The sequence below is a fragment of the Platichthys flesus genome, chromosome 18, assembly GCF_949316205.1.
Source record: "Platichthys flesus chromosome 18, fPlaFle2.1, whole genome shotgun sequence".
NCBI lineage: Eukaryota > Metazoa > Chordata > Actinopteri > Pleuronectiformes > Pleuronectidae > Platichthys > Platichthys flesus.
The window spans coordinates 20,704,345-20,731,078 of NC_084962.1; the positions used below are offsets into that span (position 1 = coordinate 20,704,345).

At 46.3% G+C, this 26,734-nt stretch overlaps 2 protein-coding genes across 9 annotated transcripts; both read right to left on the minus strand.

Moving 5' to 3' along the window:
- Positions 1-3,272: 3,272 nt before the first annotated feature.
- LOC133973252 (cell cycle control protein 50A-like) lies at positions 3,273-7,534 on the minus strand. 2 transcript variants are annotated; one of them, XM_062410999.1, is made up of 7 exons: positions 7,082-7,534; positions 6,232-6,351; positions 6,036-6,143; positions 5,739-5,823; positions 5,511-5,654; positions 4,966-5,172; positions 3,273-4,766 (listed from the first exon to the last, which is right to left on the minus strand). In XM_062410999.1, the coding sequence occupies exons 1-7, from the start codon at positions 7,322-7,324 to the stop codon at positions 4,573-4,575; spliced, it is 1,101 nt and encodes a 366-aa protein (XP_062266983.1). In that variant the 5' UTR covers positions 7,325-7,534; the 3' UTR covers positions 3,273-4,572. The 2 variants fall into 2 exon arrangements, with proteins under 2 accessions (XP_062266983.1, XP_062266982.1); XM_062410998.1 differs by having other exon boundaries at positions 5,739-5,826; positions 7,082-7,532.
- Positions 7,535-8,883: 1,349 nt separating this feature from the next.
- filip1b (filamin A interacting protein 1b) lies at positions 8,884-25,267 on the minus strand. 7 transcript variants are annotated; one of them, XR_009924543.1, is made up of 8 exons: positions 24,891-25,267; positions 18,180-18,448; positions 17,277-17,450; positions 16,602-16,780; positions 10,177-12,940; positions 9,923-10,084; positions 9,701-9,734; positions 9,308-9,408 (listed from the first exon to the last, which is right to left on the minus strand). XR_009924543.1 is itself a non-coding variant. In XM_062410960.1 (7 exons), the coding sequence occupies exons 2-6, from the start codon at positions 18,432-18,434 to the stop codon at positions 9,717-9,719; spliced, it is 3,390 nt and encodes a 1,129-aa protein (XP_062266944.1). In that variant the 5' UTR covers positions 18,435-18,448; positions 24,891-25,267; the 3' UTR covers positions 9,276-9,408; positions 9,701-9,716. The 7 variants fall into 7 exon arrangements, 4 of the variants coding, with proteins under 4 accessions (XP_062266941.1, XP_062266943.1, XP_062266942.1 ...); XR_009924541.1 differs by having other exon boundaries at positions 9,923-10,102; XR_009924542.1 differs by lacking the exon at positions 9,701-9,734 and having other exon boundaries at positions 9,272-9,408; positions 9,923-10,102.
- Between the last annotated feature and the right edge of the window lie 1,467 nt (positions 25,268-26,734).

Here is a 26,734-nt window from a genome sequence, read left to right on the forward strand (position 1 = left end):
AATTTCAGCTGCATAGTCCATATAATCAATAATGCACAATACAAAGTATAAACTGTCACTGTAACCTGTGTAACTAAAAAACATGTTTATGACAGTTGGTTCCTCAAACAGACTGCGAGCCAGACAGGTGAAAACAGGAACTTGATACCCAGACAATACTTTGAAATAAGCTTATTCAACTGTTTCTGTTCTTGGAATGATGTCTATCTTTTTGACTCAGACACAGGATCAGCCCAGGGCACGACCACAGAAAGAGACAAAACAAGAATCCGGCCGTTTGCAACTGACTGGTAACCAGGCACATGAGCATGTGTCCACATGAGTGTCAATCTGACTGCCAAATACAATTCGGAGAAAAGTGTGTGATGGAAATTCATCTTGAGATTTGAAATAATGAAGTTCTCAGACTGGAGTTGCCATTGAGTCTTTGTAATGGTAGGCTCTGCAGAGTTTGCACAACAAGCACAGGTTCTCAGGAAAGAGAGAGGAGGACATGCCAGAACTAAAACAAAGAGATGCTTCATAAAACGTGGTGAGAAAAAGATATGAAATCCTCCTCTCTGTCTAATCTGCTGTGTCCCACCGCTGTAACGGACTGCCTGTTTGCCAAGGCCACAGTAGTGATGTGTTTGCAAAAAACTGCACGTTGAGAAAACAGTATACATCTGGTCAATAACTGAATTCCCTCAAAGAAAAAGAACCGTCTCTGTGCTGCCCCCTGTGTCTTTTTAAATACTGTGGACTTGGGATGTGTGTGCGCTTCTTCTCGACATGATCCAGTAAAGCTGGTGCGTGCAGCAGAACCCCAGAGACTCTCTGTAAGTATTGTTCTTATGTAATAAACTTGTTACTGTGAAACTTTTGAACATTGAATTTGTCTAATCATTGCCTTTCCCACCTGAACCTCGAATCAACACGACGCTGTCCGGTCCGGACGGGATCGGGCTCGACACGTCTTAGCGTCATCAGGGCTTTTTGTCCAGACAGACAGTCCAGACAGACAGTCTAGACAGACAGTCCAGACAGACAGTGAGAACGTCTAGACAGACAGTCCAGACAGACAGTCTAAACAGTCTAGAAAGACAGTCCGTCTAGATAGACTGACTGTCTAGACAGACAGTCCAAAGAGTCCAGACAGTCGAGACAGTCTAGACCGTCTAGACAGACAGTCCAGACAGACAGTCCAGACAGTCCAGACAGTCTAGACAGACAGACTGTCTAGACAGACAGTCCAGACAGACAGTCTAGACAGTCTAGACAGACAGACAGTCAGACCGTCTAGACAGACAGTCCAGACAGACAGTCTAGACAGTCTAGACAGACAGACAGTCTAGACCGTCTAGACAGACAGTCCAGACAGACTAGCCAGACAAACAGACAATCAGACCGTCTAGACAGACCGTCTAGACAGACAGTCTAGACAGTCTAGACAGACAGACAGTCAGACCGTCTAGACAGAAAGACCGTTTAGACAGACAGTATAGACAGACAGTCTAGACCGTATAGACAGACAGTCCAGACAGTCTAGACAGACAGACAGTCCAGACAGACTAGCCAGACAGACAGACAATCAGACCGTCTAGACAGACAGTCTAGACAGTCCAGACAGACAGTCTAGACCGTCTAGACAGACAGTCTAGACAGACAGACAGTCCAGACAGACTAGCCAGACAGACAGACAGTCAGACCGTCTAGACAGACAGTCCAGACAGACAATCCAGACCATCTAGACAGAAAGACCGTTTAGACAGACAGTATTGACAGACAGTCTAAACAGTCTAGACAGACAGTCCGTCTAGACAGACAGACCGTCTAGACAGACAGACCGTCTAGACAGACAGTCCAGACAGACAGTGAGACCGTCTAGACAGACAGTCCAGACAGACAGTCTAGACAGACAGACCGTTTAGACAGACAGTCCAGACAGACAGTCTAGACCGTCTAGACAGACAGTCCAGACAGACTAGCCAGACAGACAGACAATCAGACCGTCTAGACAGACCGTCTAGACAGTCCAGACAGACAGTCTAGACAGACAGTCTAGACAGACAGACAGTCAGACCGTCTAGACAGAAAGACCGTTTAGACAGACAGTATAGACAGACAGTCTAGACCGTCTAGACAGACAGACTTTCTAGACAGACAGTCCAGACAGTCTAGACAGACAGACAGTCCAGACAGACTAGACAGACAGACTGTCTAGACAGACAGTCCAGACAGACAGTCTAAACAGTCTAGACAGACAGTCCGTCTAGACCGACAGTCCAGACAGACAGTCTAGACCGTCTAGACAGACAGTCCAGACAGACTAGCCAGACAGACAGACAATCAGACCGTCTAGACAAACCGTCTAGACAGTCCAGACAGACAGTCTAGACAGACCGTCTAGACAGAAAGACCGTTTAGACAGACAGTATAGACAGACAGTCTAGACCGTCTAGACAGAGAGACTGTCTAGACAGACAGTCCAGACAGTCTAGACAGACAGACAGGCAGTCCAGACAGACTAGCCAGACAGACAGACAGTCAGACCGTCTAGACAGAAAGACCGTTTAGCATATACGACAATACGAGTATATAATGTTGTGTAATATAATAATATAAAATAGTATAATTAGTATAATGCAGAAATAAGTCGATACACATAGAAATATAGAAATAATCAATGTAAAAATACAGTTATTGTATAAATGCATAAATAAATGTTGTCTGCCTGTCAGATATCTGGATGTATTAGTAGAGAAACCCAGAATAAATAATACATCAATGAAATTATGTGTTTTTATTATTGTATTTTTTTGTGTAGCTGGTGTAAAAGCACAGAAAGTGTGTACGAGATTTATTGTTAAGGTGCATCTGATAAAACTTTGATAAAACAGCTCAGACCTTGTGTGTCAGCAGCAGAGACCCACAAGTTCTCCATCATCAAACATTCATATTTACAATACTTTCAAAGATTGTAAACATTCTGCAGCTGTTTGTGTCTGAAAAGACGTGTTTCAGTTTGATGACCTGACAACTGATCACCAAGAAGAAGAAAGTGTTCAACTTCATCTCAGACACAAGGATTGCATTGTTTTCATTGTGCAAAAATAGTGTCCTTAGTGTTTATACGTGATTATTTACCAGCTGTTATATTAAAATGATAATATAAATACATTAATTTGAAATGTGACTGTATATTTAGATCATAATACAAAGCTCTCAAATTTAATTTAATTTATTCAAACATTTGAGTGAAGGAATATCTTAGTAAAGTAAAGAGCAAACAGTTTTCATCCATATGACAGATTTATTACTTTAGAGCAACAACACAACAGATGAAGTATCAAAACAAAATCGAGTGCATCTCAGAAACACAAAATAAACATCTTTACTCAGCACATGTTCACATGCAGCTTCTATTTGACAGGTTTAATGTGCTTGGCTCATATTCAGCTGTTAAACTACTCGACTGTCGTGTAAATGTTGAGTGACACCACAGAAATATTTAATCACATTTATTTCATCATGCTGCATTATTGTTACGTGTGAACGACAGAGCGAAGCAACAACAGCGTGTTCAAGTGCAGCAAACTTTAAAATCACTTTAGATTCAAACCCCTGAGGTCTGACGTGCAAATACTGGCTTCACCAGGCAAACATCTCTTCACATTCTGAAAATAAATACAAAAAACAACAAAACATTTTCAGACAGTTCCCTCCGAGGCGAGACTCGCTCAGCACGAGTTCAAGTGCTAAACTGGACAACGGCTCAATGTGAGTTTAGAGGCAGAAAGACGAGCGGCTGCATGCGGCTCAATGGTCACATCCCAGCATGCGGCTGGATGGTCACATCCCAGCATGCGGCTGGATGGTCACATCCCAGCATGCGGCTCAGGAGTAAGAAACAACGACCTCCTCATTGACCTGACGGTTTGGAAAGTTACCGGAAACTTTCAAACTCAAATTTCTTGGGCAGAATTTCTTTTCACTGAGATTTGAGGACACGTTTTGGGCTTGAAATGAATTCACATTACGATAGAGTCCGGTCAATAAGACGCCCTATGATGTCAGGATATAACTATTGTGGGACAATATTACGTTTGATTTGTCCTCTGGCTGAAAGAAATCTACATTAGTATTAACTTTTAAAATGACTAAATTAACGGGATAGTCAGATACGAGCGACACAGTAAAGTAACAAAACCAGGAATCTGAAACATTACAGTCAGACAGGTTCCATATCATCTTCTCATCTTAAACCAACAGGAGCATTTCCTCTGTGACCTCTTGCTTTGTAACTGTAGAAGTTTAACTCTTCAGGTGGTTAAAGCTCCATTTCAATACAAAATTATTTTCCACCGTTTTGTGAAATTTATTCATGGTAAATGTGAAATCTGATTTTATACATTTTTCTCTAAAAGCAGCAGAAAGTGTGACTCGTTGACATATTGTCATATTTTATGAAGGAACAAAGTGGACAGAGCAAGTTACTAGATGCTGATATTCTGGTCACCACATGAACGTTTACCAGGACGGACGTGTCACATGATCACATGAGCTGCGTGTGGGGGGGGGGGGGGGGGGGCCTCAGTTGGAGATGTCAGCGCTGTTGTTGCGATTCCCGTATTTGTGGTGGATGATGAGCAGGACGACGCCCAGGAAGAAGCAGACGGAGCCCACGGTGATGTAGGCGATGCCCAGGAAGGGGTTCTTTCCTCCCATCCAGGAGATGGTGCTCAGGATCATCCGCTTCCTGCCCTCGAAGCTGCGAACAGGATAATCTGGATTCCTCGGGTTAAAGAAGGAAACGTTTCACAGTGTTCACCGTTTAAAACTCGACTGTCTGTTTGACTCCAAGTGGACATCCGCTGTATTGAAGAGGTGAAACTAGAGATTGAGAGGAAAATGTTAACTGACGTTATAAATAATATGATAATAATCTGTATAAACCTGCTGAGTCATGAAATGCTTGGAGGATACTGTAGACGACCTCCAGGGTGTAGTTCCCTCGGAGCAGAGTGGGAACCATGTTGTCCCTCCTGCTGATGATGCGGTAGAGCTTCCTGAAGGTCGGCAGAGCGGCGGTCCTCATCCACACGATGAAGTCCTCGTTGATGAAGCCGTTGTTCAGCGGGTCGGAGTCCAGCTCGTAGACCGGCTTGCGCCAGTTCACCGGCTTCGTCGTTCCTGAGTGAGAAGCAAACATCAGCAGCGGTTGAATAGAAGAATTGATTATTGCTCAGTGATTCTAGCATGATGATATTTAAACGAGTTTTGACGTCTCAGTTTTTGTTATTTATAGGCACCGAGGGCGAGAGGGGGTGAAACGTGGGAGTGAATCCAGATGAACAACATCTCTGTCAAATGTCATGGTTTCTTTCTCAACACTCTGAAACTCAGCCACTGTGTCCGCTGAGGACAGAGGGTTGAGTCACGTCTCGTGAGACACACTGAAGACAGAGGGTTGAGTCACGTCTCGTGAGACACACTGAGGACAGACAGAAGGTTTCACGAGGAGCGGACACCTTGGAACTCGGCCGTCAGGTTGAGGCCGTCTCCGGGGTTCCCGAACTTCACATGTTTGTCCGTCCACCAAGCGATGCCGGTCGCTCGGAGAGGAATCAGAACCTTGGTGCCGTTCGGGTCGTTGTAAAACAGCTCCAACGTGTCTGCAGGGGACGTGAAGACGACTATTAGACACACGTCTTCAGAGAAAGACAGTTTCCAGTGGACGGAGGAGGGGAGGGGCTCACCGTTGAACATGCTGTTGGCGATGGCCCCACACGGTGCTATTGGCTTGTTGTCATGTTTGGCGTATGGCTCACACTCCTTACTGGGCTGCTGTGGACGAGAGGGACACTTTGATGAAGGACAGACGTGAGGAGCAGATGAAGGAGGTTTGATGCTGCAGTAATGAACTCCCTCTTGCTCTTTAACAGTAAAAAGCCTGGTTGGACAAGATGTCCCCTGAATGAGCAGAAGCAGGTAACTACAGATCCTGGAGACAGATCTCATGTGGATCCTGCTCGTCCCTGGGGGACATGTCCTACCTTGAGGGACCCCAGGTGTCCGTTCAGCTGGCTGTCATCTCTGGACTTGACGTAGCGGCGGTGGTTTTGGTAGAAGTTGGAGAGGCCATAATACATGAAGACGTTATTCTGTTGATGAAGAGAAAAGCAGGAAGTGAAACACCTCTGATGGAGAGTGAGTGTTTCCATGAGAGGATCCTGAGAGCGGGCGGCTCACCTCGTACGAATGCTCCAGGGAGAAGGGAATCGAACATGTGCACGGCCGAGTGCTGTTCCAGCTGAAGTTCTGGGAGCAGTTGAAACAGGGACTGGACTCGTCCACTCCTGTGTAGTCAATCTGTGGCGCAGAACCCAAACCAGTTAGCTGCCCCAGTACACAGAGATCAACTAGATGGAGAACTTTTCAAAGTAAAAGTTCAAACCTGATTTACAGAAAAGAGGCAAGACAAAGAGTTGGTGGCGAGTTAACTACTACGAGTTATAGTTAGTTAGATATAATGAGTTATAGTTAGTTACTTATAGTCGTCACTCCCTGGTGTTGTGTTGTTGGTGGAGTTACTATTAATTATTGTTAGTGAGTCAGTACGAGTTACAGCTGGTTGGTTGGTTAGTTGGCATGTTGCTATGATTGTATCTCAAACTCCCTGATGTTGTGTTATTATTAGTTATAGTAAGTTAGTCAGCTGGTAAGTGAGTTAGTCAGTTAATTGATAGTGAGTTAGTGGATTAGTTAGTAGGCTAGTTAATTGGTTAGTTAGTTAGTTGGCATGTTGTTATGATCGTACCTCGAACTCCCTGATGTTGTGTTATTATGAGTTATAGTAAGTTAGTCAGCTGGTTAGTGAGTTAGTCAGTTAATTAATTAATTGATAGTGAGTTAGTTGATTAGTCAGTAGGTTAGTTAATTGGTTAGTTAGTTGGCATGTTGTTATGATCGTACCTCGAACTCCCTGATGTTGTGTTATTATGAGTTATAGTTCGTTAGTTAATTAATTGATAGTGAGTTAGTTGATTAGTCAGTAGGTTAGTTAATTGGTTAGTTAGTTGGCATGTTGTTATGATCGTACCTCGAACTCCCTGATGTTGTTGGACGTGACGAACAGGCCGATGCCGATGGGGATGAAGATGAGTCCGATGATGAAGAAGGCCGGGAGCACGGTGCCCGCGGTGAGGATGGGCTGCCACGCCGGGAGTCGCTGCTGTTTGAACGCGGTGTTCTCGGGCTTCTTGCTCCGCAGGGCTGCGCCCCCGGGCCCGGTCACCGTGATGTGTCCGTCTTCGTCTTTAGCGCTGTAGCTGGACGCCATCATGACGTCAGGGTGGTGACTCACTGGCGAAGAGACGGACTTTAATTAACTCACTGCGTCGATGACCGTGTTAATTAAACGCGTCTTTGTTGATTGAATCCATGTTGAGGACCGAGGGGCTAGCTACAGAGCTAGCTAAACCGTTAGCTACAGAGCTAGCTAAACAGTTAGCTACAGAGCTAGCAGCGGCGGCTCCTCCAGGAAGTCCAGTGTGGTGACGTCACGAAGTCGGGTGCTGCTGCCTTCAGGTGACGCAGGAAATATGGGCATTTATTTATGATCCATTAACATCACGTGTGGGGCGTTTAAGGACAGATGGACACGCGGGAGTAGATCGTCCAGGGTCAAGGGACCAAAGGGTCAAGGGGCCCCCTGGGGTCTTTTTATCTCTGGGGTCGATTTAAGAAAACTCAAAATGAACAAAAGGTTTGTGATAAAGATTTGTTAATTTATGTGATGAAGTCAAAGAACAGGAAACGTCCTGTGAGTGACTTGTTACTGGTGTCGTCGTTGTGTGTCTCTTTGTGGTTATTTTGCGGTTCTGTGACTCTCAGACAGAAGCAGTAACAGTTGCTTCACACGGATCCTTTCACATCTCAGGCTGTGGTTTGTGCTGTTGATATTAAACATCATTTCAGTGTTTGCCTCCAGTTTGTTGACAGTTAATCTGAAGTTTCTTTTCTTGTGTTGTTATCAAGGAAACAAACAGAGAACTCAAACTGCAGCTTGTTGTTCCTGCTCAGTTTCCTCAGAGGACGACCAGGCTCCGATGTGATTTTAATAATCCTACTCAGCCTCTGACATTGTTCCCAGGTTGAATATCCAAATGATTTGATCCACCACCATGTCTGCCTCGGGGGATTCAACGGGTTCATCAGCTCCTGATTCTCTCCTCGTGTTTTCCCTCCTGTTTAACCAAATCACCGCTCAGTCCTCGTCCTCCTTCGTGTTTCCTGACATCAGCAGAATTTCTAACTGTCTGGTTATTAGAAGAACATTTGTTTGTTGACAGCAAATCAATTATTTTGGTCTCGTTGCAGAAAACACAATCTACAGGACATTGTGGTTCATTGGTTGATGTTAACTCAGAGGTTGTAGTGAGACAACATTTAGAGTTAAGTGTGAGGCTCTTTATGATTTACACATTTAGAAGCTTCAGATTTCTAAAGATATGTATTTTGTATTTTTGTTCTTGTCCATGAGAGGGCACACGTGTAATGCTGTAAAGATCAAGTATGATTTAACAATTTGCAGCGATATATCTAAATTGAATCATTATGTTCTAAACCCACTAACAGCCCTTTTTTATTTGAAATACTTCCTGAGTTTACACCCAAAAGTTTCTTGAGTCAACAATTTATAAAGTTTGATGTGTGAACTCTTGTGTTGAGCTTCATTTATGGGACAGTTGTTTTGTCAAAGACCCTGAAAACATCTGGCAAAGCGTTCACAAACATATCAGCTCTGGGAACGGGCTTCATGGCTTCGATATGATGGAGATTTCCCAGTTCATCCTCTCAAACCTCACCCGTGCTCACACATAGAAGAAAAGCTACGATGCATCAAGATAAATAGATTTTATTTTAGTGTTCGTCACAAACTCCACAAACTGTTCACAGTGCTGCAGTGACTGGAAACCTCCATAAGCTGTGGTAAACACCTGCTGGGGAAAATGTGGACGATGGGATTACAAGTCAAGGATCAGAACATGAAGTTAATCAGAACCAAGCGTTCACATGCAAAGAGACAGAAAAGCTTCAAGACTAAAACTCTGTCCTGAAAACATGTGTTTCAGACCACAGAGGACGACAAGCTGCTGTCACACACACAGTCCCAGTCAACCCAGTCCTGGCCTGTTTCTCCATCATGAGACCTTCACGCTGAGGGCCTCAGCTCTTGCCTCCTGCGGCAGAGCCTCGGCACACGGTCGACTTCCTGAGCTCGATCTTCATGGACTGGCCCTCGGCCCGCGACTCCAGCCGGGTCAACGTGGACACGCCCAGAACCGCCTTGCTGGTGGCTTTCACACCTTTTGACACCGGGATGCGTGTGGCCGCGCTCCGAGCTGACTGCACCTCTGACCCGGGCTGCAAAGAACACAGCGAGTTAACATGAGACACAGGGTCGGACGTCTTTGACTGGGTTCATTCACACCTGTGTGAGTGGTAACCGTGGCTTCTCTGGGATGTTTCTCTGCTTATCTGTAGTTTCTGAAGTGCAAAAGTCAAACTGGTGATTTTGTGCCCGTGTTTGGTGAAAAGGAGGATGTTTGTCAGTTTGTCTATGTGAGCCCTGTAGAGGGGAATCGCTTGACGTGAGATCATTCCAGTGTTAGTTCATACCAGGGACATCATACTCTTATAAATCAGCTGTGTATACCTGGAGAGAGGACTCTCTACGGAGCACACGCCACCTGAACGCATTTTGAAACATTTCAGAAGAAACTGAAACGTAACAAAAGCAGGATTCAGATATTTCTACTTGTACATTTTAAGAGTAAATATGGCGTCTGTGCTGCTTTTTCTACATAGCTTTTTCTACATAGCATCAAAACATTCATATATCACTGAACTCAACACATGTTCCTGACGTGTTCCTCACATGTGTGGAATGCCGGTGTGGATGAGCTGTAAACAACAACACTGATCTTTCCACAGCAGAAGTTAAACGTCATGTCCCGCTTCCTGCTGCTCTACAGGCTCCGCCCCTCGCCTGGATGTTCCCCACATGTTCCTGTTGTTGTGAACCGACAAACTGCTGCTTCTGCTTCACAAACACCAACTACACAACATGACCAGTCACTATCTTCTGAAGTTCCAGTCTGAAAACAGAGGAGAACATGAGGAGGTGCTCACCACTGATTGTGTGGGTCTGGAAGCTGGTGCGTTGACGGGTGTGATTGTGATGCTGCTGGTCATCTTGCTCGTCTTTCCCGTGGCGGTCTGGCGTTGGGAGCGGAGGACGGCTCCTGTTGATGTTTCTGAGCTCAAAGCCTGATGTCTGAGCGTCAGCACAGGACTGCTGCCCCCCTCAGACGGCCTCTTGAACTGCGGACCCAGGTGGATGTGGATCTTATTGTCCTCTGTTGTGATGATGTTGCTGTTGTATTTCCTGACGTGTGGAGGCCCAGGTTGCGTCTCGGGGGTCATCTTGATCACGGTGCGGCCTGTGGTCATTTCGTGAGGCTCAGGTGAAGCGCATGCTTCTGCCACAGGCGTGGTGCTGACGGTGATGATGGACACTGGAGACTGAAGGTGGCCTGAGCTGCTGCCGTTGCTCTTCTCTGGACTCTTGGCCCTGGAGATGGTGGTTATTGTTACTGGAGAGTTGGCTCCATCGAGACGTCCCATCGCGTCACAGGCTTTGCTCCTTGAGGTCACGGTCGTGGGCTTGGGGACGATTGTGATCCGAGGTTTCTGAAGGCCGAGCGTTGGGATGATGGTGGTGCTAGAGAAGAAATCCTCCGCTCTCGGGCTGCTGATCTCCAAGGTGGCCGTGCTGTTGTCGTGGTTCGGGGTCACTCGGATATGCAGAGGCTGGCCTGGCTTTTGGGACATGGTCATGTCCGGTGAGAGCAGAGAGGACAGCCCGTTGGTCCTCACAGGACTCGTCTGATTGAGCGTGACGGCCTCTTTCTTCTTCATCCAAGGTACCCACGATTTTCTAGCCCCCAGTTCGGCAGACGCTGGAGGGTATCGTTCCAGAACCGTTGGCTTCTTGAGACCTCGTTGTCTGAGGTTGCTCATCAAGTGGTTTTCCTCAAGGACGGACTTTCTGATAAAGCCCGCTGTCGTCTCGTCCTCAGCAGGATGGCAGGCTACCAGGTCAGTCTGCACTGCTGTGGATGTAACCGGAACATCCACCATCCTCCTGCCGTTCATACCAGGCCTCAGTGCCCGGCTGTAGCACTTGGTGGACTCCAGCTCCTTGGTGAGACAGTCCACTTCTTGAAACATGCTCCTCTTCTTCTCTTCCTCCTCCATGAACCTCCGCTGCAGGACTGAGTAGTCCACCTGCAGCTGGGAGAGCTGGTCCTCCTTGTTCATCAGTTCATGGATCTTCTCCTTCAGGGCCTGGACGTGCGCCTGCAGCTCCCGGGTTCTTGCCTCCTCCATCTTGCAGCGAGCTCTCAGCTCAGCCTCAGAACTCATGACTTCACCTTTCTCTATTGCTTTGTTTCTGGCAATCTGACTTTTCATTTCTTCCAGCAGCTTTGAGAGGCTGTTTGCTTTGTCCTGCTCTGTTCTGAATTTCTTCTCCAGTAAATCATACTCGTCCTCTGTTTTCATTAAATCTCCCTCCACCACCTCCAGTTGTTTGAGCCGGCTCTTAAGTCTCTCAATTTCTAGCGTGAGCTCTTTGACTTTGTTGTCTTCATCTGGATTCCTGTTATTGTCCCTGTTGGCCCACTTTCTCTGCATGTCCCTCTCCGTCTCCTCCAGTCTGTCCATTCTTATTTTCATATCACTTAGCTTGTTATTTAGCTCCCTACACTTTTCCTCTTCACTTGCCAGTTTGGTTTTCAACTCATCCTTCTCTTGGGCCAGACTTGTCACTTGAACCTCCGTCTCTGTCTTGAATCTGAGAAGTTTCTTGCTCTCGTCGATCAGCTTCTCTGTGACCTCTGTGACCTTGCCCTGCTCCGCTTTAAACATCTTACTCAAATCATCCCTTCTCTGTTCTTCCTGTTTTAGTCTCTCCACCATGTTTTTTCTTTCGTCAACCATAATGACCGTGAACGATTTCAACTTTACGAGATCGTCTTTGAGGAGCATTTCTGTCTTCTCAAACTTTGACTCTGATGCTTCCAGTTCTTTCAGTCGGGTTTTCAATGTCTCCAGATCAGCAGCCAGATCCTTCACAACACGTTTCTCTCTCTCCAGGTTCGTATGAAGCTGGGAACACTCTGTTTTGCTCTTGTTGAAAGCTCCCTCCAGTTTCTCCAGTTCAACCATTCTCTTCTGCAGTGTGTCCACGTCCAGCCTCAGCTCCACGCTGTGGTTCTCCTCCTCCTGCAGCCTCTTCCTCAGCTCCCTGCACTGACCCTCTGTTTTAGTGATCTCCTCATCTTTACCCTCCATCTCCAGCACTCTCTTCCGCAGAGTCTCCAGCTCGGCCATCAGAGCGGAGTTGCCACACTCCCCTTTGCTGATCTTGTCCCTCAGCTCCTGCAGGTCCTCCTCAGATTTCTGCAGCACTTGGTTTCTTTCCTCCAGCTCCTCGATCTTGTGTGCCAGTCCCGCCAGCTTCAGCCTCAGCTGTCGGCTTTGTGACTCTTGGTTTCCCAGCTTTGTGGTCATCTCTTCGTGCTCCTGTGTGAACTTGGCCGCTCTGTGCTCCAGCTCGGCCTCCAGCTTGAGGACCTTCTGACCTTCCTCCTTGGCGCCGTCAGTCACGGTGGCCAAGCGCTGCTCTTTTTCCTGCAGCTTCTGAGCGAGGTCCTGGATCTTCTGGCTCTGCTGGTCGATCTGCTCGATGTGCAGCTGCCGTTCGTCCACCAACATCAGGGCAAAGGACTTGAGCTTCACCAGCTCCACTCGGACCTTCTCCAGCCTCCTGCTGTGGTCCTTGTCCTTACGAGCCTGGTAGGCCTTTTCCTGCTCGAGCAGCCGTTTGAGTCTTAGAAACAAACAGAAGAAAACAATGAGCGCAAAGTTAATATCAAACATGTTTCAAAGAAAATATTGTTTCAGTGCAGATGCCATCAATCCTGAATCCATTTCACTTCAAAATGTGACAAATATGCTCACAATCATGAAAGATTAGACACAGGAAAGGAATCGTTAGGGTTCCATCTCCTCATGTGAGAACGGTTGAGTTTGACATCACATCTGGCGAACAAATAAAAACCAACAACTGCAGTTTCTTTTGTTTCTGAGGAGGTGGTGAGAACATCAAATAAACAGGATGAACGGGGAATCGTCAGAAATGAAAGGAGAAGCACATCAGGGGCCGAGCTTCACTGTGGAGCTGCTGGGGTTTAGTCCATTCTGCTGGGACTCACCCAGATGATCAAGGTGAAAAGCTGGATTCATGTCTTTTAACAGATGATAAGAAAGTTGATTCAGAAATGTTTCCAACTTGTGAAGGTGTGAACACGAAGACTCACACTCAGAAGAGCACAACAAACACCACTAGCCGTGCACACATGCTCACTGACACACTGGAGCACACATGCTCACTGCAGCCAAGTTTAAACACTCATGTCTTTCCTCCCGGATTTGGTTTGCAAATGAGCCGCATCTAAATTTCACGTCGTGTTCAGTCTGGAAGGGATTTTGTAAACTTTGTAAACTTATCCCAAGATGTTTTTTTTTAAATGCATTTAGAAATTCATTTTTAGCTCATCCTTCTGAAACGTGACTTTATTGAGATGAAGAAATTGGACTTGTTCTACAGGAGCCACGTGTTCAGTCCTCTGGGTCTAGACTCTGCACATCTCCTCACACACACCTCGTAGATTGATTTGTTTCCCTGTGGCTCAAACTGACTTGGAGAAGACAGATTAAATATGAATCCAGTATGAATGACCTGAAGCACCAGAATCCTCAGTTGTGTTGATTTCTGCACTTTGAAAAGAACCAACAGGATGAAGCAATAACACGAGGAACCGAAGAGCAGCCAACAGACTTCTACTTCAACCTGTGTGAGTTAATGTCCCGCTGGTGGATGTTTAGCTGATCTCTGCAGGAGTCTGCTCCTCTTCCTCGTGTTGCCTTCAGGTCACATCAGACTCTGAAGGTCTCAGCTGAACCTAACACAGCCTGCTCCTCCCGTGTCAAAGAAGCTGGACTTACCAGCCGTTGTGGTGCAGGGAGGCTCGGTCCACGTCTGAGTGTTTGGAAAGCGGAGCAGGAGCCACATGCTGCTGCTGGGAGCCTCACAGGATCCCACAGCCGGGGGAGGAGGGGCCCCCACTCCGCAGGGAATTAGCCATCACATTCCAAACATGTCATCAGTGGACAATGAAAAAAGTGGAAGCTGCTAAACAGCACCACTCCACTGGCTGGTGATGTCATCCCAGCCTCCATATATGGTGCACGGAGGCGCTGCCCCTGTGTGGACACTGAGGAGGAGGAGGAGGAGGAGGGGATCAAAGCTCTCGAGCTCTTCCTCTTCTTTCATATCGCTTCTGATTTTCTCCCCTCGGCCGAGGAGGAACAAGGTGCAACATGAGGAGTGAAGTTGAAACTTGTCTCGTCTCTTTGTGCTGCTTCCTGTCCTCTTCCCAGTGCGTCTCCAGTTTGACCCAGTTGTCTCCCAGCAGTGTTTCCAGGGCAACGCAGCAACAATGCAGGGCGGGACGTTTTGTCTTGGAGAGGACAAAGATCGTCTCCCTCATTGTCTCCCCCTGTGTCGAGCAGAGGCAGAGCACAGGGATCTGAACCCGGCGGCTGGGCTGTGAGCTCATGGCTTCAGACGGCAGAGGAGGCCTGTGGTTCTCTGAACGAGCCAAATATGATCCGAGCTAAGAGTTCACAGATGCAGAGGCTTTCTGTCGCTGCTCCGCATTATTACAAATACATGTTCTTCACAAACATCACCACACGGCTCCGACAGTCGACTTCACTGCTTCGTCTGTTTCACACGAGTCTCACTGGATCAAATCCTCTTCTGTCTTCTAGCAAAGAAGATGCATTACTTTCTGTTATTTTTTACATATCATAGCAATAGAAAACAATGAAATAAAATAAAAAGAATACAACACAATCTTCTGTCTGAACCTTAACGAGCCTGACGAGGAGTAGAAAAAAGCAAACGTGACCAAAACCAAGTTTTATTTCAAATCTTTTGCCGAACGCGACCCAACGAGTCAGAGTCCTTCTCTGGTGTCTGATGCAGATTTGGTCTTTGTGTTCTCTTCTGGATGGGGATGATGATCTGAAGCTAATTACTCACATCCTCATTAACATTCAGAACCGAACGAGGAGGAGGAGGAGGAGGAGCAGCTGTCCTGGGAAGCATTTTCAACATGAATCTGATTTGTTCACCACTGTCAAATTACAGAGCAGAAAACCTACATTTCTGTGTAGACAGATGTGGTTTACTGGTTTGAATCCTCAATTCTCAGACCCCACTAACCCCAGACTGGGATTAGGACTCTCAGGACAGCCTGGAGATTAGGAATCACCTAACCTGATGCTGCTGCTTGTCCTTTGACGACTTTGTCTTCTAATCGTTTCGTTTTAAAAGAAATGTTTCTGAACTTCAGCAACATCGACGTTTGAGACGTTTGAGATGTTTGAGATGTTTTGAGACGTTGAAGATGTTTTGAGACGTTTGAGATGTTTGAGACGTTTGAGACGTTTGAGACGTTTGAGACGTTTGAGACCACGATCAGTCACCAGGAGCGACTGTGTTGAATGTGGCTGAGGAATCTAAGTCCAGTGCTTTAGCTCCATGTTTGGCCTCCACCACCTCCTGCAGCACACTCTTCACTTTATTAATTCAGTTTAGTTTATATACGTTCAATTTAAAAGCTCTGACTCTTCTGTTTATACTTCTTCACCTGAGGGATTTTAAAAGAGTAGAAAGTTGGAGCTTTGTGCCGCAGGTTTCTGACGGCTACAGAGGAGAGCAGCTCTCTTGAGCAGTCGTGTTTTTCTGGGACAGTTGTTGTTCAAACACAACCTCTCGTCACATGACATCACCCGGCTGCGTTCAGGGTCCACACATTCCTGATTCCACCTGCAGTGAATCTGAAGCCCGACTGCAGCCGGAAGGAATGTGTTTCCTCTCTGAGCCGAGAGCAAGGAGACGTATGAAACTCAAACTACGTCCAGATCACTGTGAAGTCGAGTCAACGTCTAAGAACTGGACATTACAACATTATTAAGATGTGAATCTGTGATGTTTTATTGTGAAGCTCTGTCTTGTCCTCGTCTCCCTCGTCTGGGACTTGAACTTCGGTTCGATCCACGTTTCAGGACGAGAGGATTTCAGACACTTCACAGGGATTTGACATAAAGTGTGAAAACAAATGTTTGACTGCTTCAAGATTTTGGAATAAACAACTCTTAACTCCCTGAAGCAGATTCCCAGGATGTGGAAGCCACAGCACAGCAGGGGGCCTCCCGACCACAGAGCCCTGACACCTCATAACTAACATCTCTCATTGTGTTTGGTGGATATAATCTTTAGAGACATGGTTTCACACTTTCACATATAAACAATGAGAAGACTCGGGGGCACAGAGCAGCACATCCCATCATCTCAACCTCCTACACACACACAGACTCACACACACACACACACAGACAGACCCACACGGAGGCCTCACCTCTCCCGCTCCTGCTCCAGCAGGTTGGTGAAGTCGTCGCTCTTGTTCATGAAGTCGACGTGTTTGCGTTTCTCGTTGTCGAGATCGGCCACAGTGCGACGGTGACACTTCTCAGCCAACAGCAGCTGCTCCAGCATCCGTCTGTACGTCTCCTTCTGTTTGTCCTCCAGACGGTCCAACTGGCGGGGACACAACCACGTTATCCTCTGTGCGTGTGTGTGTCTGTGTGTGTGTGTGTGTGTGAACAATGAGCATGAGATTTATTCTGAATATTTTCATGCTCACTGTTGTTCAGTCTTTTCACTGTCTCTCAGCAGAACTAATTATATTCTATAAAATGTCTATTTTCCTCTTTTCATTTTCTGGAGCTGAACTGATGAAGGTTCAATTCATTCAAGATGATTTCATGCTGCATTTACATGAATGAAGCTCAACACCAAAATAAAACTTCATATTTAACACGAGGCTCAAACCACAAGAACAAACTTTGGGATTTGACCTTAAATATAAAAACAAATTATTGAGTCAGTTATTTATTCACTTGAACTAAAAACTGTTTCAGTGCATACATAGGTTGAATTCTGTTCAACAATATTTAAGAATAATCTGCAGCTGCTCTCTCCCTCTAGTCTTGAGGAACATGAGTGTCCCCCCCCCCCCCCCCCCCCCCCTCACCTCGGCCATGGGCTTCTCGTAGACGTCCTCTGTGCCGCGGTGGCCGTGGCCGAGCAGCCCGTCCCTCTGCAGCGCCTGCAGGGGTTTGGAGGCGACGGCTGAACCGTAGTGAGCCTCCAGCGCCTGGGGCCTGGTCCTGTCCGACTTCAGGAGGCCGATCATGTCCTCTCTGGCCTGAGGGGACAGGACAGGTCTCAATCCACACTCAGGGCTCATGAGAGACGAGGGAACATAACATGACACTGAAACAGGTTTGGGTGCTGTTTGTCTGGGCTTTTATTTTGTACTGAACCGTGTTATTAAGCTGAAACCAGTGGGAAGCTGCTTCATATGGACCTCTACCCTGCTTGTCCCAGCAGAGGGAGCTGTTCCCTTCAGTCTACAGCTCGGTCATGTCATGATACCAGGCCTCACACACATAATCTTTACACCAGCATGTGGAATCCTCCATCGTAGCATCGTCTCCTCTCAACATTTAGACTAAGAAACACGACGTTTAATGTGGATCTGCCTCAAACACAGTTTCCTCCATGTCTGGGCAGGATTTATCCAGAAACACGAGAATCTGCATCTATTTGAAATCCTGCAGAATAACAACATGTCCCCCGTGTGTGTGTTGCTGATGGAAAAACTCAAAACGCCCAAACAGACGAGCGGCAGCAGCTTCCTGTCTCTCTGCTGATTATAGATGTGGTTCCATTAGAAAATCCTATCAGGGAGGAGCCGGTGTCTCTGCTGTTTCCACCCGGACACGTCACGTTTGTCTGCCAATCCAGATGTTTTGGGATGTTAACGGTTATTAATTAAAGGCTTGAAGAACTGAACCTTTTCATCTTGGCGACTTTATATCTTGAGTTATGTATAGAAACTGTTAGATGAATCAGAAAGTGATCAGACTCTCACCTGAACTTCTCCCTCCATGATCCCCAGCAGGTGGAGCAGGTCCTTCTTGGTCAGATCTAGCGTTGTCGTCTTGCCGCTCTCTGCAGATCTCTGAGGTTTCTTCATCACACCCGCTCTACCGTCCTTCATCTTCCTCTTCATCAGCTCCGGGGTGTTTTCCTGCTCCTCCTCCTCCTCTTGCTGCTGCTTGATGAAACCTTTGGTGGGCTGGATGTGTTCCTGGTCTGGACCCATGGTGCAGTTCCTGGATCTCATCTCTGTTCCTCAGCCTGTGAGAAGAGACGGCAGCAGAGGAAACAATCAAATCTTATTAGTTTAGCTTCGGAGTCGCTGAACAAATTCATCACAAGGAACATGAAGTCATTGTTTTGTCACTTATGTTAAACTTGAAGATTTGGAAACGTTCCCTGTTGTTGTGTTTATTCTGGAAACATTTTGAAAACAGAGAATTCTTCATCGTCTCTCGTCTTCTCTAGTTTTAAAAGCAACACATCTCATGAATCTGCTGCGGTGATGTCATCGCTCAGGAGTGACACGCAGCTTCTGTGTCTCAAACAATCGACCGGGTCACACGGGAGAATAAAAGCAGAAATCTAACGTCCACATGTCTGTTTGACAGTTTGATCACGAGTCCGGTCGATAAAGTCAAATCCGAGTCAAAGCAGAGATCCATCAGACACCTCCTGAACACCAGGGATGAGAGCAGCGGCTGTGAAGCCCGACACGGTCCACAGGAAACAAGCAGTCTTCAGCCATCGACCTGAAAGAGGCCAAAGTTCCCAGAGGCCACAGCTCTGGATGAAAGCAGCCGGTGACTCAGCCAGAGAAAATCCTGGCAGCCGAGCGGCAGCAACCACATTAGCACCGCCAGTTATTAATAGTTGTTTCAGAGGAGATCTCCCAGGCATCATAATACAGAGCTGCCCCCTGTTCTCTGTCTGTGACGGTCAGTGACCTGGACGAGGAGCCGGAGGGGCAGTGTGAAGCCGAGAGGAGCAGCAGGTTCGAGAGCAGGAGGAAGTTCTGAGCTGCTCAGCATCATCTGTATTTACTGAGTGTACACAACATGAGCAACAACATGAGCAACAACATGAGCAACAACATGAGCAACAACATGAGCAACAACATGAGCTGTTTGGTTTGTGTCTACACGTCTTTCCTGTGCAGCGAGTGGGAATAAACCCAAAATATCAAGAGGGCCAATAAATGTCAGATTGTGTCTTGGTCGTCCTGCAGATATTTCTGGAGACGTGATGAAGCTAAACGTGTCTCTGTGATCCAGCCTCGGGCAGCTGGGACCACGGTGGACACACGAGAGGGGACGAGTTGGCAGCAGTGGTTAGAAAGATCGTCCAACAACAGGTTTGAAACCGGGATCAACGTGTCGCCACAGATTTATGAGTCGTGACCTAATGTCTCTTTCACAACTGTCGTGTTAAAAACTCAATTGAAGAATTCTGTTAGTTTTCTTTACAGATATAATGTCTTCAAACATATTTAATCAACACATCGGTGTGTTTGACGTGCTAACACCCTGATGTCACGCTACAGACCGAGGGAGAGTCAGCACATTGTTAAACTTCTCAAACCAGTTAAATATAAATCACACATTGCAGGACGAAGATAAAAGACGGAGATCAGAGCCTCCTCCAGCAGAGGGACCTCGACGTGTGGGAGGAGGAGCTGACATTTTCATATAAGAGTTCAAATAGTTTCATCTGTGATTATTCCCGTGGTTGAAAAATCAAAGTATGAAGCGTCTGTTGTGAGTTTTCTTCTGATGTCATGTGCTCGTTGTGTAAATTGTGTAAATGCTCCAAACAGCTGATCTGGGAGATGGATCCTGGGCAGCAGCTGTTTGTCTGGTCCAATCTGAACAGGGTATTTTTAGCGTCTCCCCTCGCTGGAGTCCAACAAAGGTTTCAAGGCTATCACTTTATAAGTCACCAGCAGCGAGGAGGATTCCTGAGCCACACATTCACAGCTGCAGCACCGGTTCTGCTCCACAACAACACACAACGTCAACACACAACGTCAACAAACAGCCGCTGACGCATCATCAGGTTCAAACACGTCAGTGACTCAACAGAGGTCACATCCCCACGATGGTGCATGGAACCCACCACTGAGTGGAGACACGTCACTGACATCCAGTCACATCCACTGGTGGCATCTCACTGATCTGAAGGAGAACACCTGATATTCCATGGAAGCCGAGGGAGCTCAACACAAAAACACATGTAAACACAGGGACGAGCTGAAAGGATCCAGGAGCCTCCAGTGATGAACCTGTAGCTCAGTGTTTAGTGAAGTCTCATCATCAGATTTGAATAACTTCACAAAGATCTGGATTCATCACATGACTCTCTGCTCATAATGAAAGAGATTCCTATGGATTACTTTTATTTATAAATATACACACTGCTTTGGAGGTGACTCTTCAACCTCTGTGTTTGTCATGATTTAGACATGTCAGGTGGAGATGTGACCATATAAGGCGGCGGTCTGGAGGTTCGGTGTAACTCAGCGTGACGGGAAAGTGAAGTCAGTGATCTGTGCTGCTGCAGGAGATCCACGGATGAATAAGTGATCTCCTGGAGAACAGCCATTAATCCACTGTTTCATATTTGTTCCTTTTGTTAAATCTCTAAAGCTAAAACTGGATCAGGCCCCATTTTAATTTGTCTTATTGTAAATCAGAGTGATGGATTTAAAACATTGTGTGAGCTCAGTTACTGAAGAAATGTGCAGACACATCATTTTAAATCTTTTTCCTCTTTCTGTCTCGTCCAGTTCAAACCAAAACTGGAACTTCATCCAGCAGCAAATCATTTGAAAGCAAAGTTCTCAGATTATAATTGTGACTGAAAACAAGATGACGCCTCTCCACTTCCTCCGACTCCCACAAAGTCCAGATGAAACATCCTGGACACAGACGTCTGCTGAGGTCCTCTCCAGCTTGGCTCTGGGGCTCTGAGGAGTTCCATCCACCTGATGAAGAACGGCGCTGTGCAGACACAGAAGCGTGTTCTGCTCCTCGTGTCTCAAAGTGTTGTGTCTCAGAAACAGAAGGAACGGAAGCGTGTTGCTTCATTGAGATTCAAACAGCAGCAGCAGTAAAAGTTCTGAACACAGTTTATTTCCTGCGAGTCACAGGATCAATCCCAGTCTCCTGCTGGAGAGACCTTCATCCTTCTTCATCACCCGCCTCCGTACATGGAGCTCCTACCCTCACAGCTCCGCAGAGGAGCGAGCAGCCGTGAGGAAGACGCCACTAAAATAGAAATCTGAAAAAGTGGCTTAATAAACTGGGTCAGAGGTTTGGACTTGATGCAAGGGGGGGGGGGGGGGGGGGGTGGAGGTTGAGAGCTGGAGACATTAAGCTTCTCAGGAAGGTAGAACTACAGTTTGATGATTTTCAGGTCGGGCAACTTCTTACATCTGCTGCAGGTCACTGATTCGCAGAATCACCAGAACCACCAGAACCACCATAACCAGAATCACCAGAATCACCAGAACCACCAGAACCACCAGAACCACCATAACCAGAATCACCAGAATCACCAGAACCACCAGAACCACCAGAACCACCATAACCAGAATCACCAGAATCACCAGAACCACCAGAACCACCATGACCAGATTCACCAGAGTCACCAGAACCACAATCCAGCTGGTATCATGGGTCTGTGGGGAGATGACAGCTGTCGGTGCTGTTTGCATGAGAACAAAGATAATACAATAAAACAGAGAGCAAAAAATTTAAACATGTGATAAGTGAATTCATATTTGTGGACTGAGACGAAGCAGGCAAGACCGGTCCAGGGAAGTGACCTCAGCGAGCAGCAGCCGAGCCTCACATGCCTCCTGCATGGAATGAGCATGAGGTCACTTCCCTCATAAAGAGATAGAGGGGAGGAGGCGTGGGGGGGGGGGGGGGGGGGGGGGGGTCCACTTTTTACATTCGTGAGCCAGTCAGCTCCTGAACATGATTCATCTCAAGTGGTCGATGGTCCAACCCAGCAGCTGCTTAACGTGAGAAATGACTCATGAGATCAGCTCGTCCAATCAGAGGCCGCAGAGAGGCGCCCGTTCATTCTGCAGAATCTTAACGAGCAATAAAATCAGAGAAACTGGTGAAAGGTGAGAAATCTGTCCAATCAGAGCAGGAGGAGCTGAGATTAAAGCTGAGCATCCATAACAGCATCTTATCACACTCAGACTTCCTAATAAGTTTTTGAAATGTGCTTAAGATGGAGACACTTCATTTCTTCTGAACTAAACAGCATGAAACCAGGGATTCGACCTGGTGTCCACTGTCCAGGCTGCTGCTGCTGTGATCGTGTGTTCGGGCCTTAAATACCACTCATGGTTCGAATGTCTCAGAATCCACAGCTACATGGTGGAACCAGGGCCGTGAGTAGCCGGTGCCTGGGCCCCTGAGCTGAGAGGGGCCCCCGGGGACGCCTGGTCTACTGGCGACAACGGAAAGTTTTGACTTCATCAAGCGTTCCCATCGTTATCAGAATCAGAATCAGAAAGTATTTATTGGTGCCTACAATGAACATAGAAACATAAAAACACAATAAATACAACATCCACCAGGATGTTATGAGTTGTTTTAACACCCCCCCCCCCCCCCCCCCGGAACAGAAAACGCTCCTGAAACAAACACAGGGCTCCTCGGGTCCCTGTTTTGTTGTCATGGGAACTGCAGCTGCTGTTATGAAACCTGTCGAGCGTCCGTCAGCCGTCACTGAATTAGCAGAGTGACCTCATGGCTGCTATCATCTGGCCTTGAGCTGGAAGACACAGGAACCAGATCCCAAACTGAGAGAAGCAGCGAGAATCAAACCGACATCGCCGAGTTTCTGAGGAAGAACACCACAAAGAACTGACGAGGGAAGAACAGAGGCTTCTCCAGGTCTCTGACAGAGGTCAGGGGTCAGAGGTCAGAGTTCATAGACCTGGAGAAACACTGAAGAAGCCACAAAGAACCACAAGGACGTATGTGTGGTGCATTTGATCTGGTGAGGAGCACTGTGGAGTACTGTGGAGTACTGTGGAGTACTGGAGTACTGGAGTACTGGAGTACTGTGGAGTACTGTGGAGTACTGGAGTACTGGAGTACTGGAGTACTGTGGAGTACTGTAGATTACTGCGCCTGAAGGTGCTGATGCTGCTAGTGATACCATCATGATGTTACCATGGCACAAGATGAAGCTCTTCATTTATGATCTCCAATCAGGCGTAGCTCCGCCCCTCGGCCCAGGCGCGGCGTTCAGTTCAGACCTTTCCCACGAAGCTTCTGCTCCATGTCTCTGCTGCTCGTGGAGAAAAGGTTGAAAACAACTGGTGCAATGAAAACAGGGGAAAAGTGAGGCTATAAATGGAGAGCTGGTCTCGGGAGACGTGGGCAGAGCAGTGCATGCTGGGTATGATAACACAGACGAGGTCGGGCCAAAGAGCTCCTCTGTTTATTGTTCGGATCAGACCGGGAACTTTTTCCAAATTTACCCCGAGGGACAGGCTGTCCTGGCACTGGGACTGATTAAGTGCCCTTGAGCAAATCACCGAACCATTGCTACGTCACTATTTAAATTAAATCTTTAAAGAAGAGAAAAAAAGTAAAGTCACAGGGTCTCTATCGCCCCCTGGTGGCTGGCTGCAACACAGGCCTCCTCCATGTTAGCAGCTGGGACCAAACCAGATGTTTCTGTCGTTTCAGTTCCTCTCTCTCCGATGTTTGTTCAAGTTTCTGATCAGTTTGGTTTAATCAGTTATTTGAGACGTCAGGATTGACAGCTGAGTCTGACTCTGGATTGGCCGAGCACATGTGGGTGGGACCTCGATACCCACGACTTCTGCTGCGTCATGTTAACTCTTCCTCCACATGACTCAGCGTCACACCCAGCGACAGCAGCTTGTCCACAAACATTTATCAAATCTGAACAAAGCTTCATGAGATCAGACTTCAACACTGACACACACACTTTACTTCACAATCAATATCTTAGAACAATACAACATTTTACTCAATATTATCACCCAACTTCTGTTATTGTGCTGCTATTATTATTCTATCTGTGGTTTATTTTGTTTTGTATTCTTAATAAATAAATACCTCATACTCATTGAAACACTGAACAAAACAAGGAAAATAAATTACTGCGTATATATATTTTATAAGTGTATACATCTGTTTGTTTTGTACAGTTACTCAAGTACTTTTGTATAATCCTGAGCTTTGTGTACTTTATTACATTATGTTACTTCACAGATTAATTTTGTTGAAACCTGTAATTACTTCCAGGGTCAAACTGCAGCTGTCGCCTGAACACATCAGGGACAATGACTCTATATTACATCAGGATATTATAATAACTATGTAAACCAGCATCTATTCTTTCAACCCAGCATGTTTCAGCAGTGACTCACAGAATGTGATGGGACGAAACCATCAAGATGTTGAATAAATAAAAATCAGGAAACGCCTCACAATTATCAAAATCCTTCTTCACTGTCCTGCTCAAAGAATATACAAAATTATATGAAATATGAAACATTTAAATATCGTAAAAAGACTATATTTATATTTTGGATGTATTATGATTTTTGGTGAAAAATTAATACTTTTCTTGTTTTCACAGACTTAAATTGTGTCGAGGTTGAGTGTCGACCTTAAAAAGACACTGATGACATCACTCTTACCTGGTCACAGCTGCTCAGTCCACAAAATACAATCAGTCCAGGTTTGAGTTCACTGACTCCACCTCCTCAGGTTCTCCTCCTCAGGTTCTCCTCTTCAGGTTCTCCTCCTCAGGTTCTCCTCTTCAGGTTCTCCTCCTCAGGTTCTCCTCCTCAGGTAGTCCTCCTCAGGTTCTCCTCCTCGGTCAGAGTCTCACAGTCAGAAATGAAGCTTCATCCTCTGTGACCTCATGGGGCGAGAGAGCAACAGATACAACTAAGTGAGGAGAGAGAGAGACTTTCCTTCTTTCAGCTGAAATAAAATCCCTAGTTCTTTTCTCCCTGAGTCTCGGCTCTATATTTAACCTCAGTCTGTGTTTCAGCTTCTCCCACTGACGCTTTCCAAAACCCAACAGCTGAACTATCAGAGCAGGACCGCTCCTCGTCCTCTAAACTCCTCCTCTTTCTCCTCTTCCTCCTCCTCTAACACCTCCCAGTTAACCTCCTCTTCCTCTAACTCCTCCCATTTATGCTATTTTTCCTCCTCCTCCTCCTCTTCCTCCTCTTTTCCCTCTTATACCTACCTCTTTCTCCACGTCCTCCTCCTCCTCTTCCTCCTCCTCCTCCTCCTCCTCCTCCTCACTTGGCTCAGTTTCTGTCTGATGAGGTTTACGTCTCTTTCTGTTTAAGCGGCTTGTTGTGTTTTCTGTCACTTTAATTTTCATTAGGCTTCATGTTTTGGAATCAAAAATAAAGTTGATGAAACTGAGATATGAGTGAACATGTGAAGAGACGTGTTCTTACCATGTGATCACGTCAATGACAGTAGAATGTTTTCATGCTCTAATGTTCAGGAAACATCAAGGTCCTCAGACTGTCCGCTGCTGCAGCTCCTCTCTTCAGCCTCTGTCGCAAACATGTATGCTCCTGTCTCTTTAAGACACCCCCCCCCCCCCTCATGAAGCCCAGTCGTTTCTGATTGGCCAGCTGAATCTCTCTGTGGTGATTGGGTCTCACTGCTCTGTATTGAACATTAAACATCTATATTCTTTGGTTATTGGTTTTATTCTTCATAATTCAGCTTATTCATCTTTGCTGTGAAACACATGTGGAGTAAAAACCTTTGTTAAGTTTCTTCTCGTCTCATGATGATTATAATAAATCCTTAGAGTGACAGTAAATGAGCTTTAACTTCCGGTGGTTTTAATGTGATTGTGTCTGATGTCCCTGCAGAAATAGAACATGTGTAACTGGAAACAATAAAAACTGAAAACACTGAACTACTAACTCAGGGTTCGTCTTTGTGATCAAGGCTTCTACAAAGTGTTACAGTAACACATTACACATCCGGCTAGCCGCCTTCAAAATAAAACGGCCATTTTGTATTTGAGTGAGTGTGATCTGTTACTATGTTTGTGTATTCATTTGTTTTACCATTTTTAAATTATATTTCTGTTAAAATGCACCCATAAAATCAAAGATGTTGCAGCTGAAACTTCACAAAACTGTTACCGGGCATAAGGTTTTAATAATAAGTGCCCGAGGACACTTCGGCAGTGTAACTGAACCACAGACTCTTTTAGACTTCATACTTGTTGTAAATGAAGCTGTGTCAAGTCGAATATAGGGGCCTTGTTGTGTTTTAATACTTCTGAAGAAGAGGTCACCAGTAACCTTACTGGTATTGGGTTTCTCTACCACACTATTTACTCCTGAAACTGGGTGAACTATCTCTTTAAACTGGGCTGAGTCAGGTTCATGTGAGTTCTCTAATCCCTGCGCCTGCAGCCTCACTGGTTCTTAACAACCCCCCCTCAGTTTTCTGCAGATGTTGAATTAACACGTTCTCACATCAGGGACTCATGTCA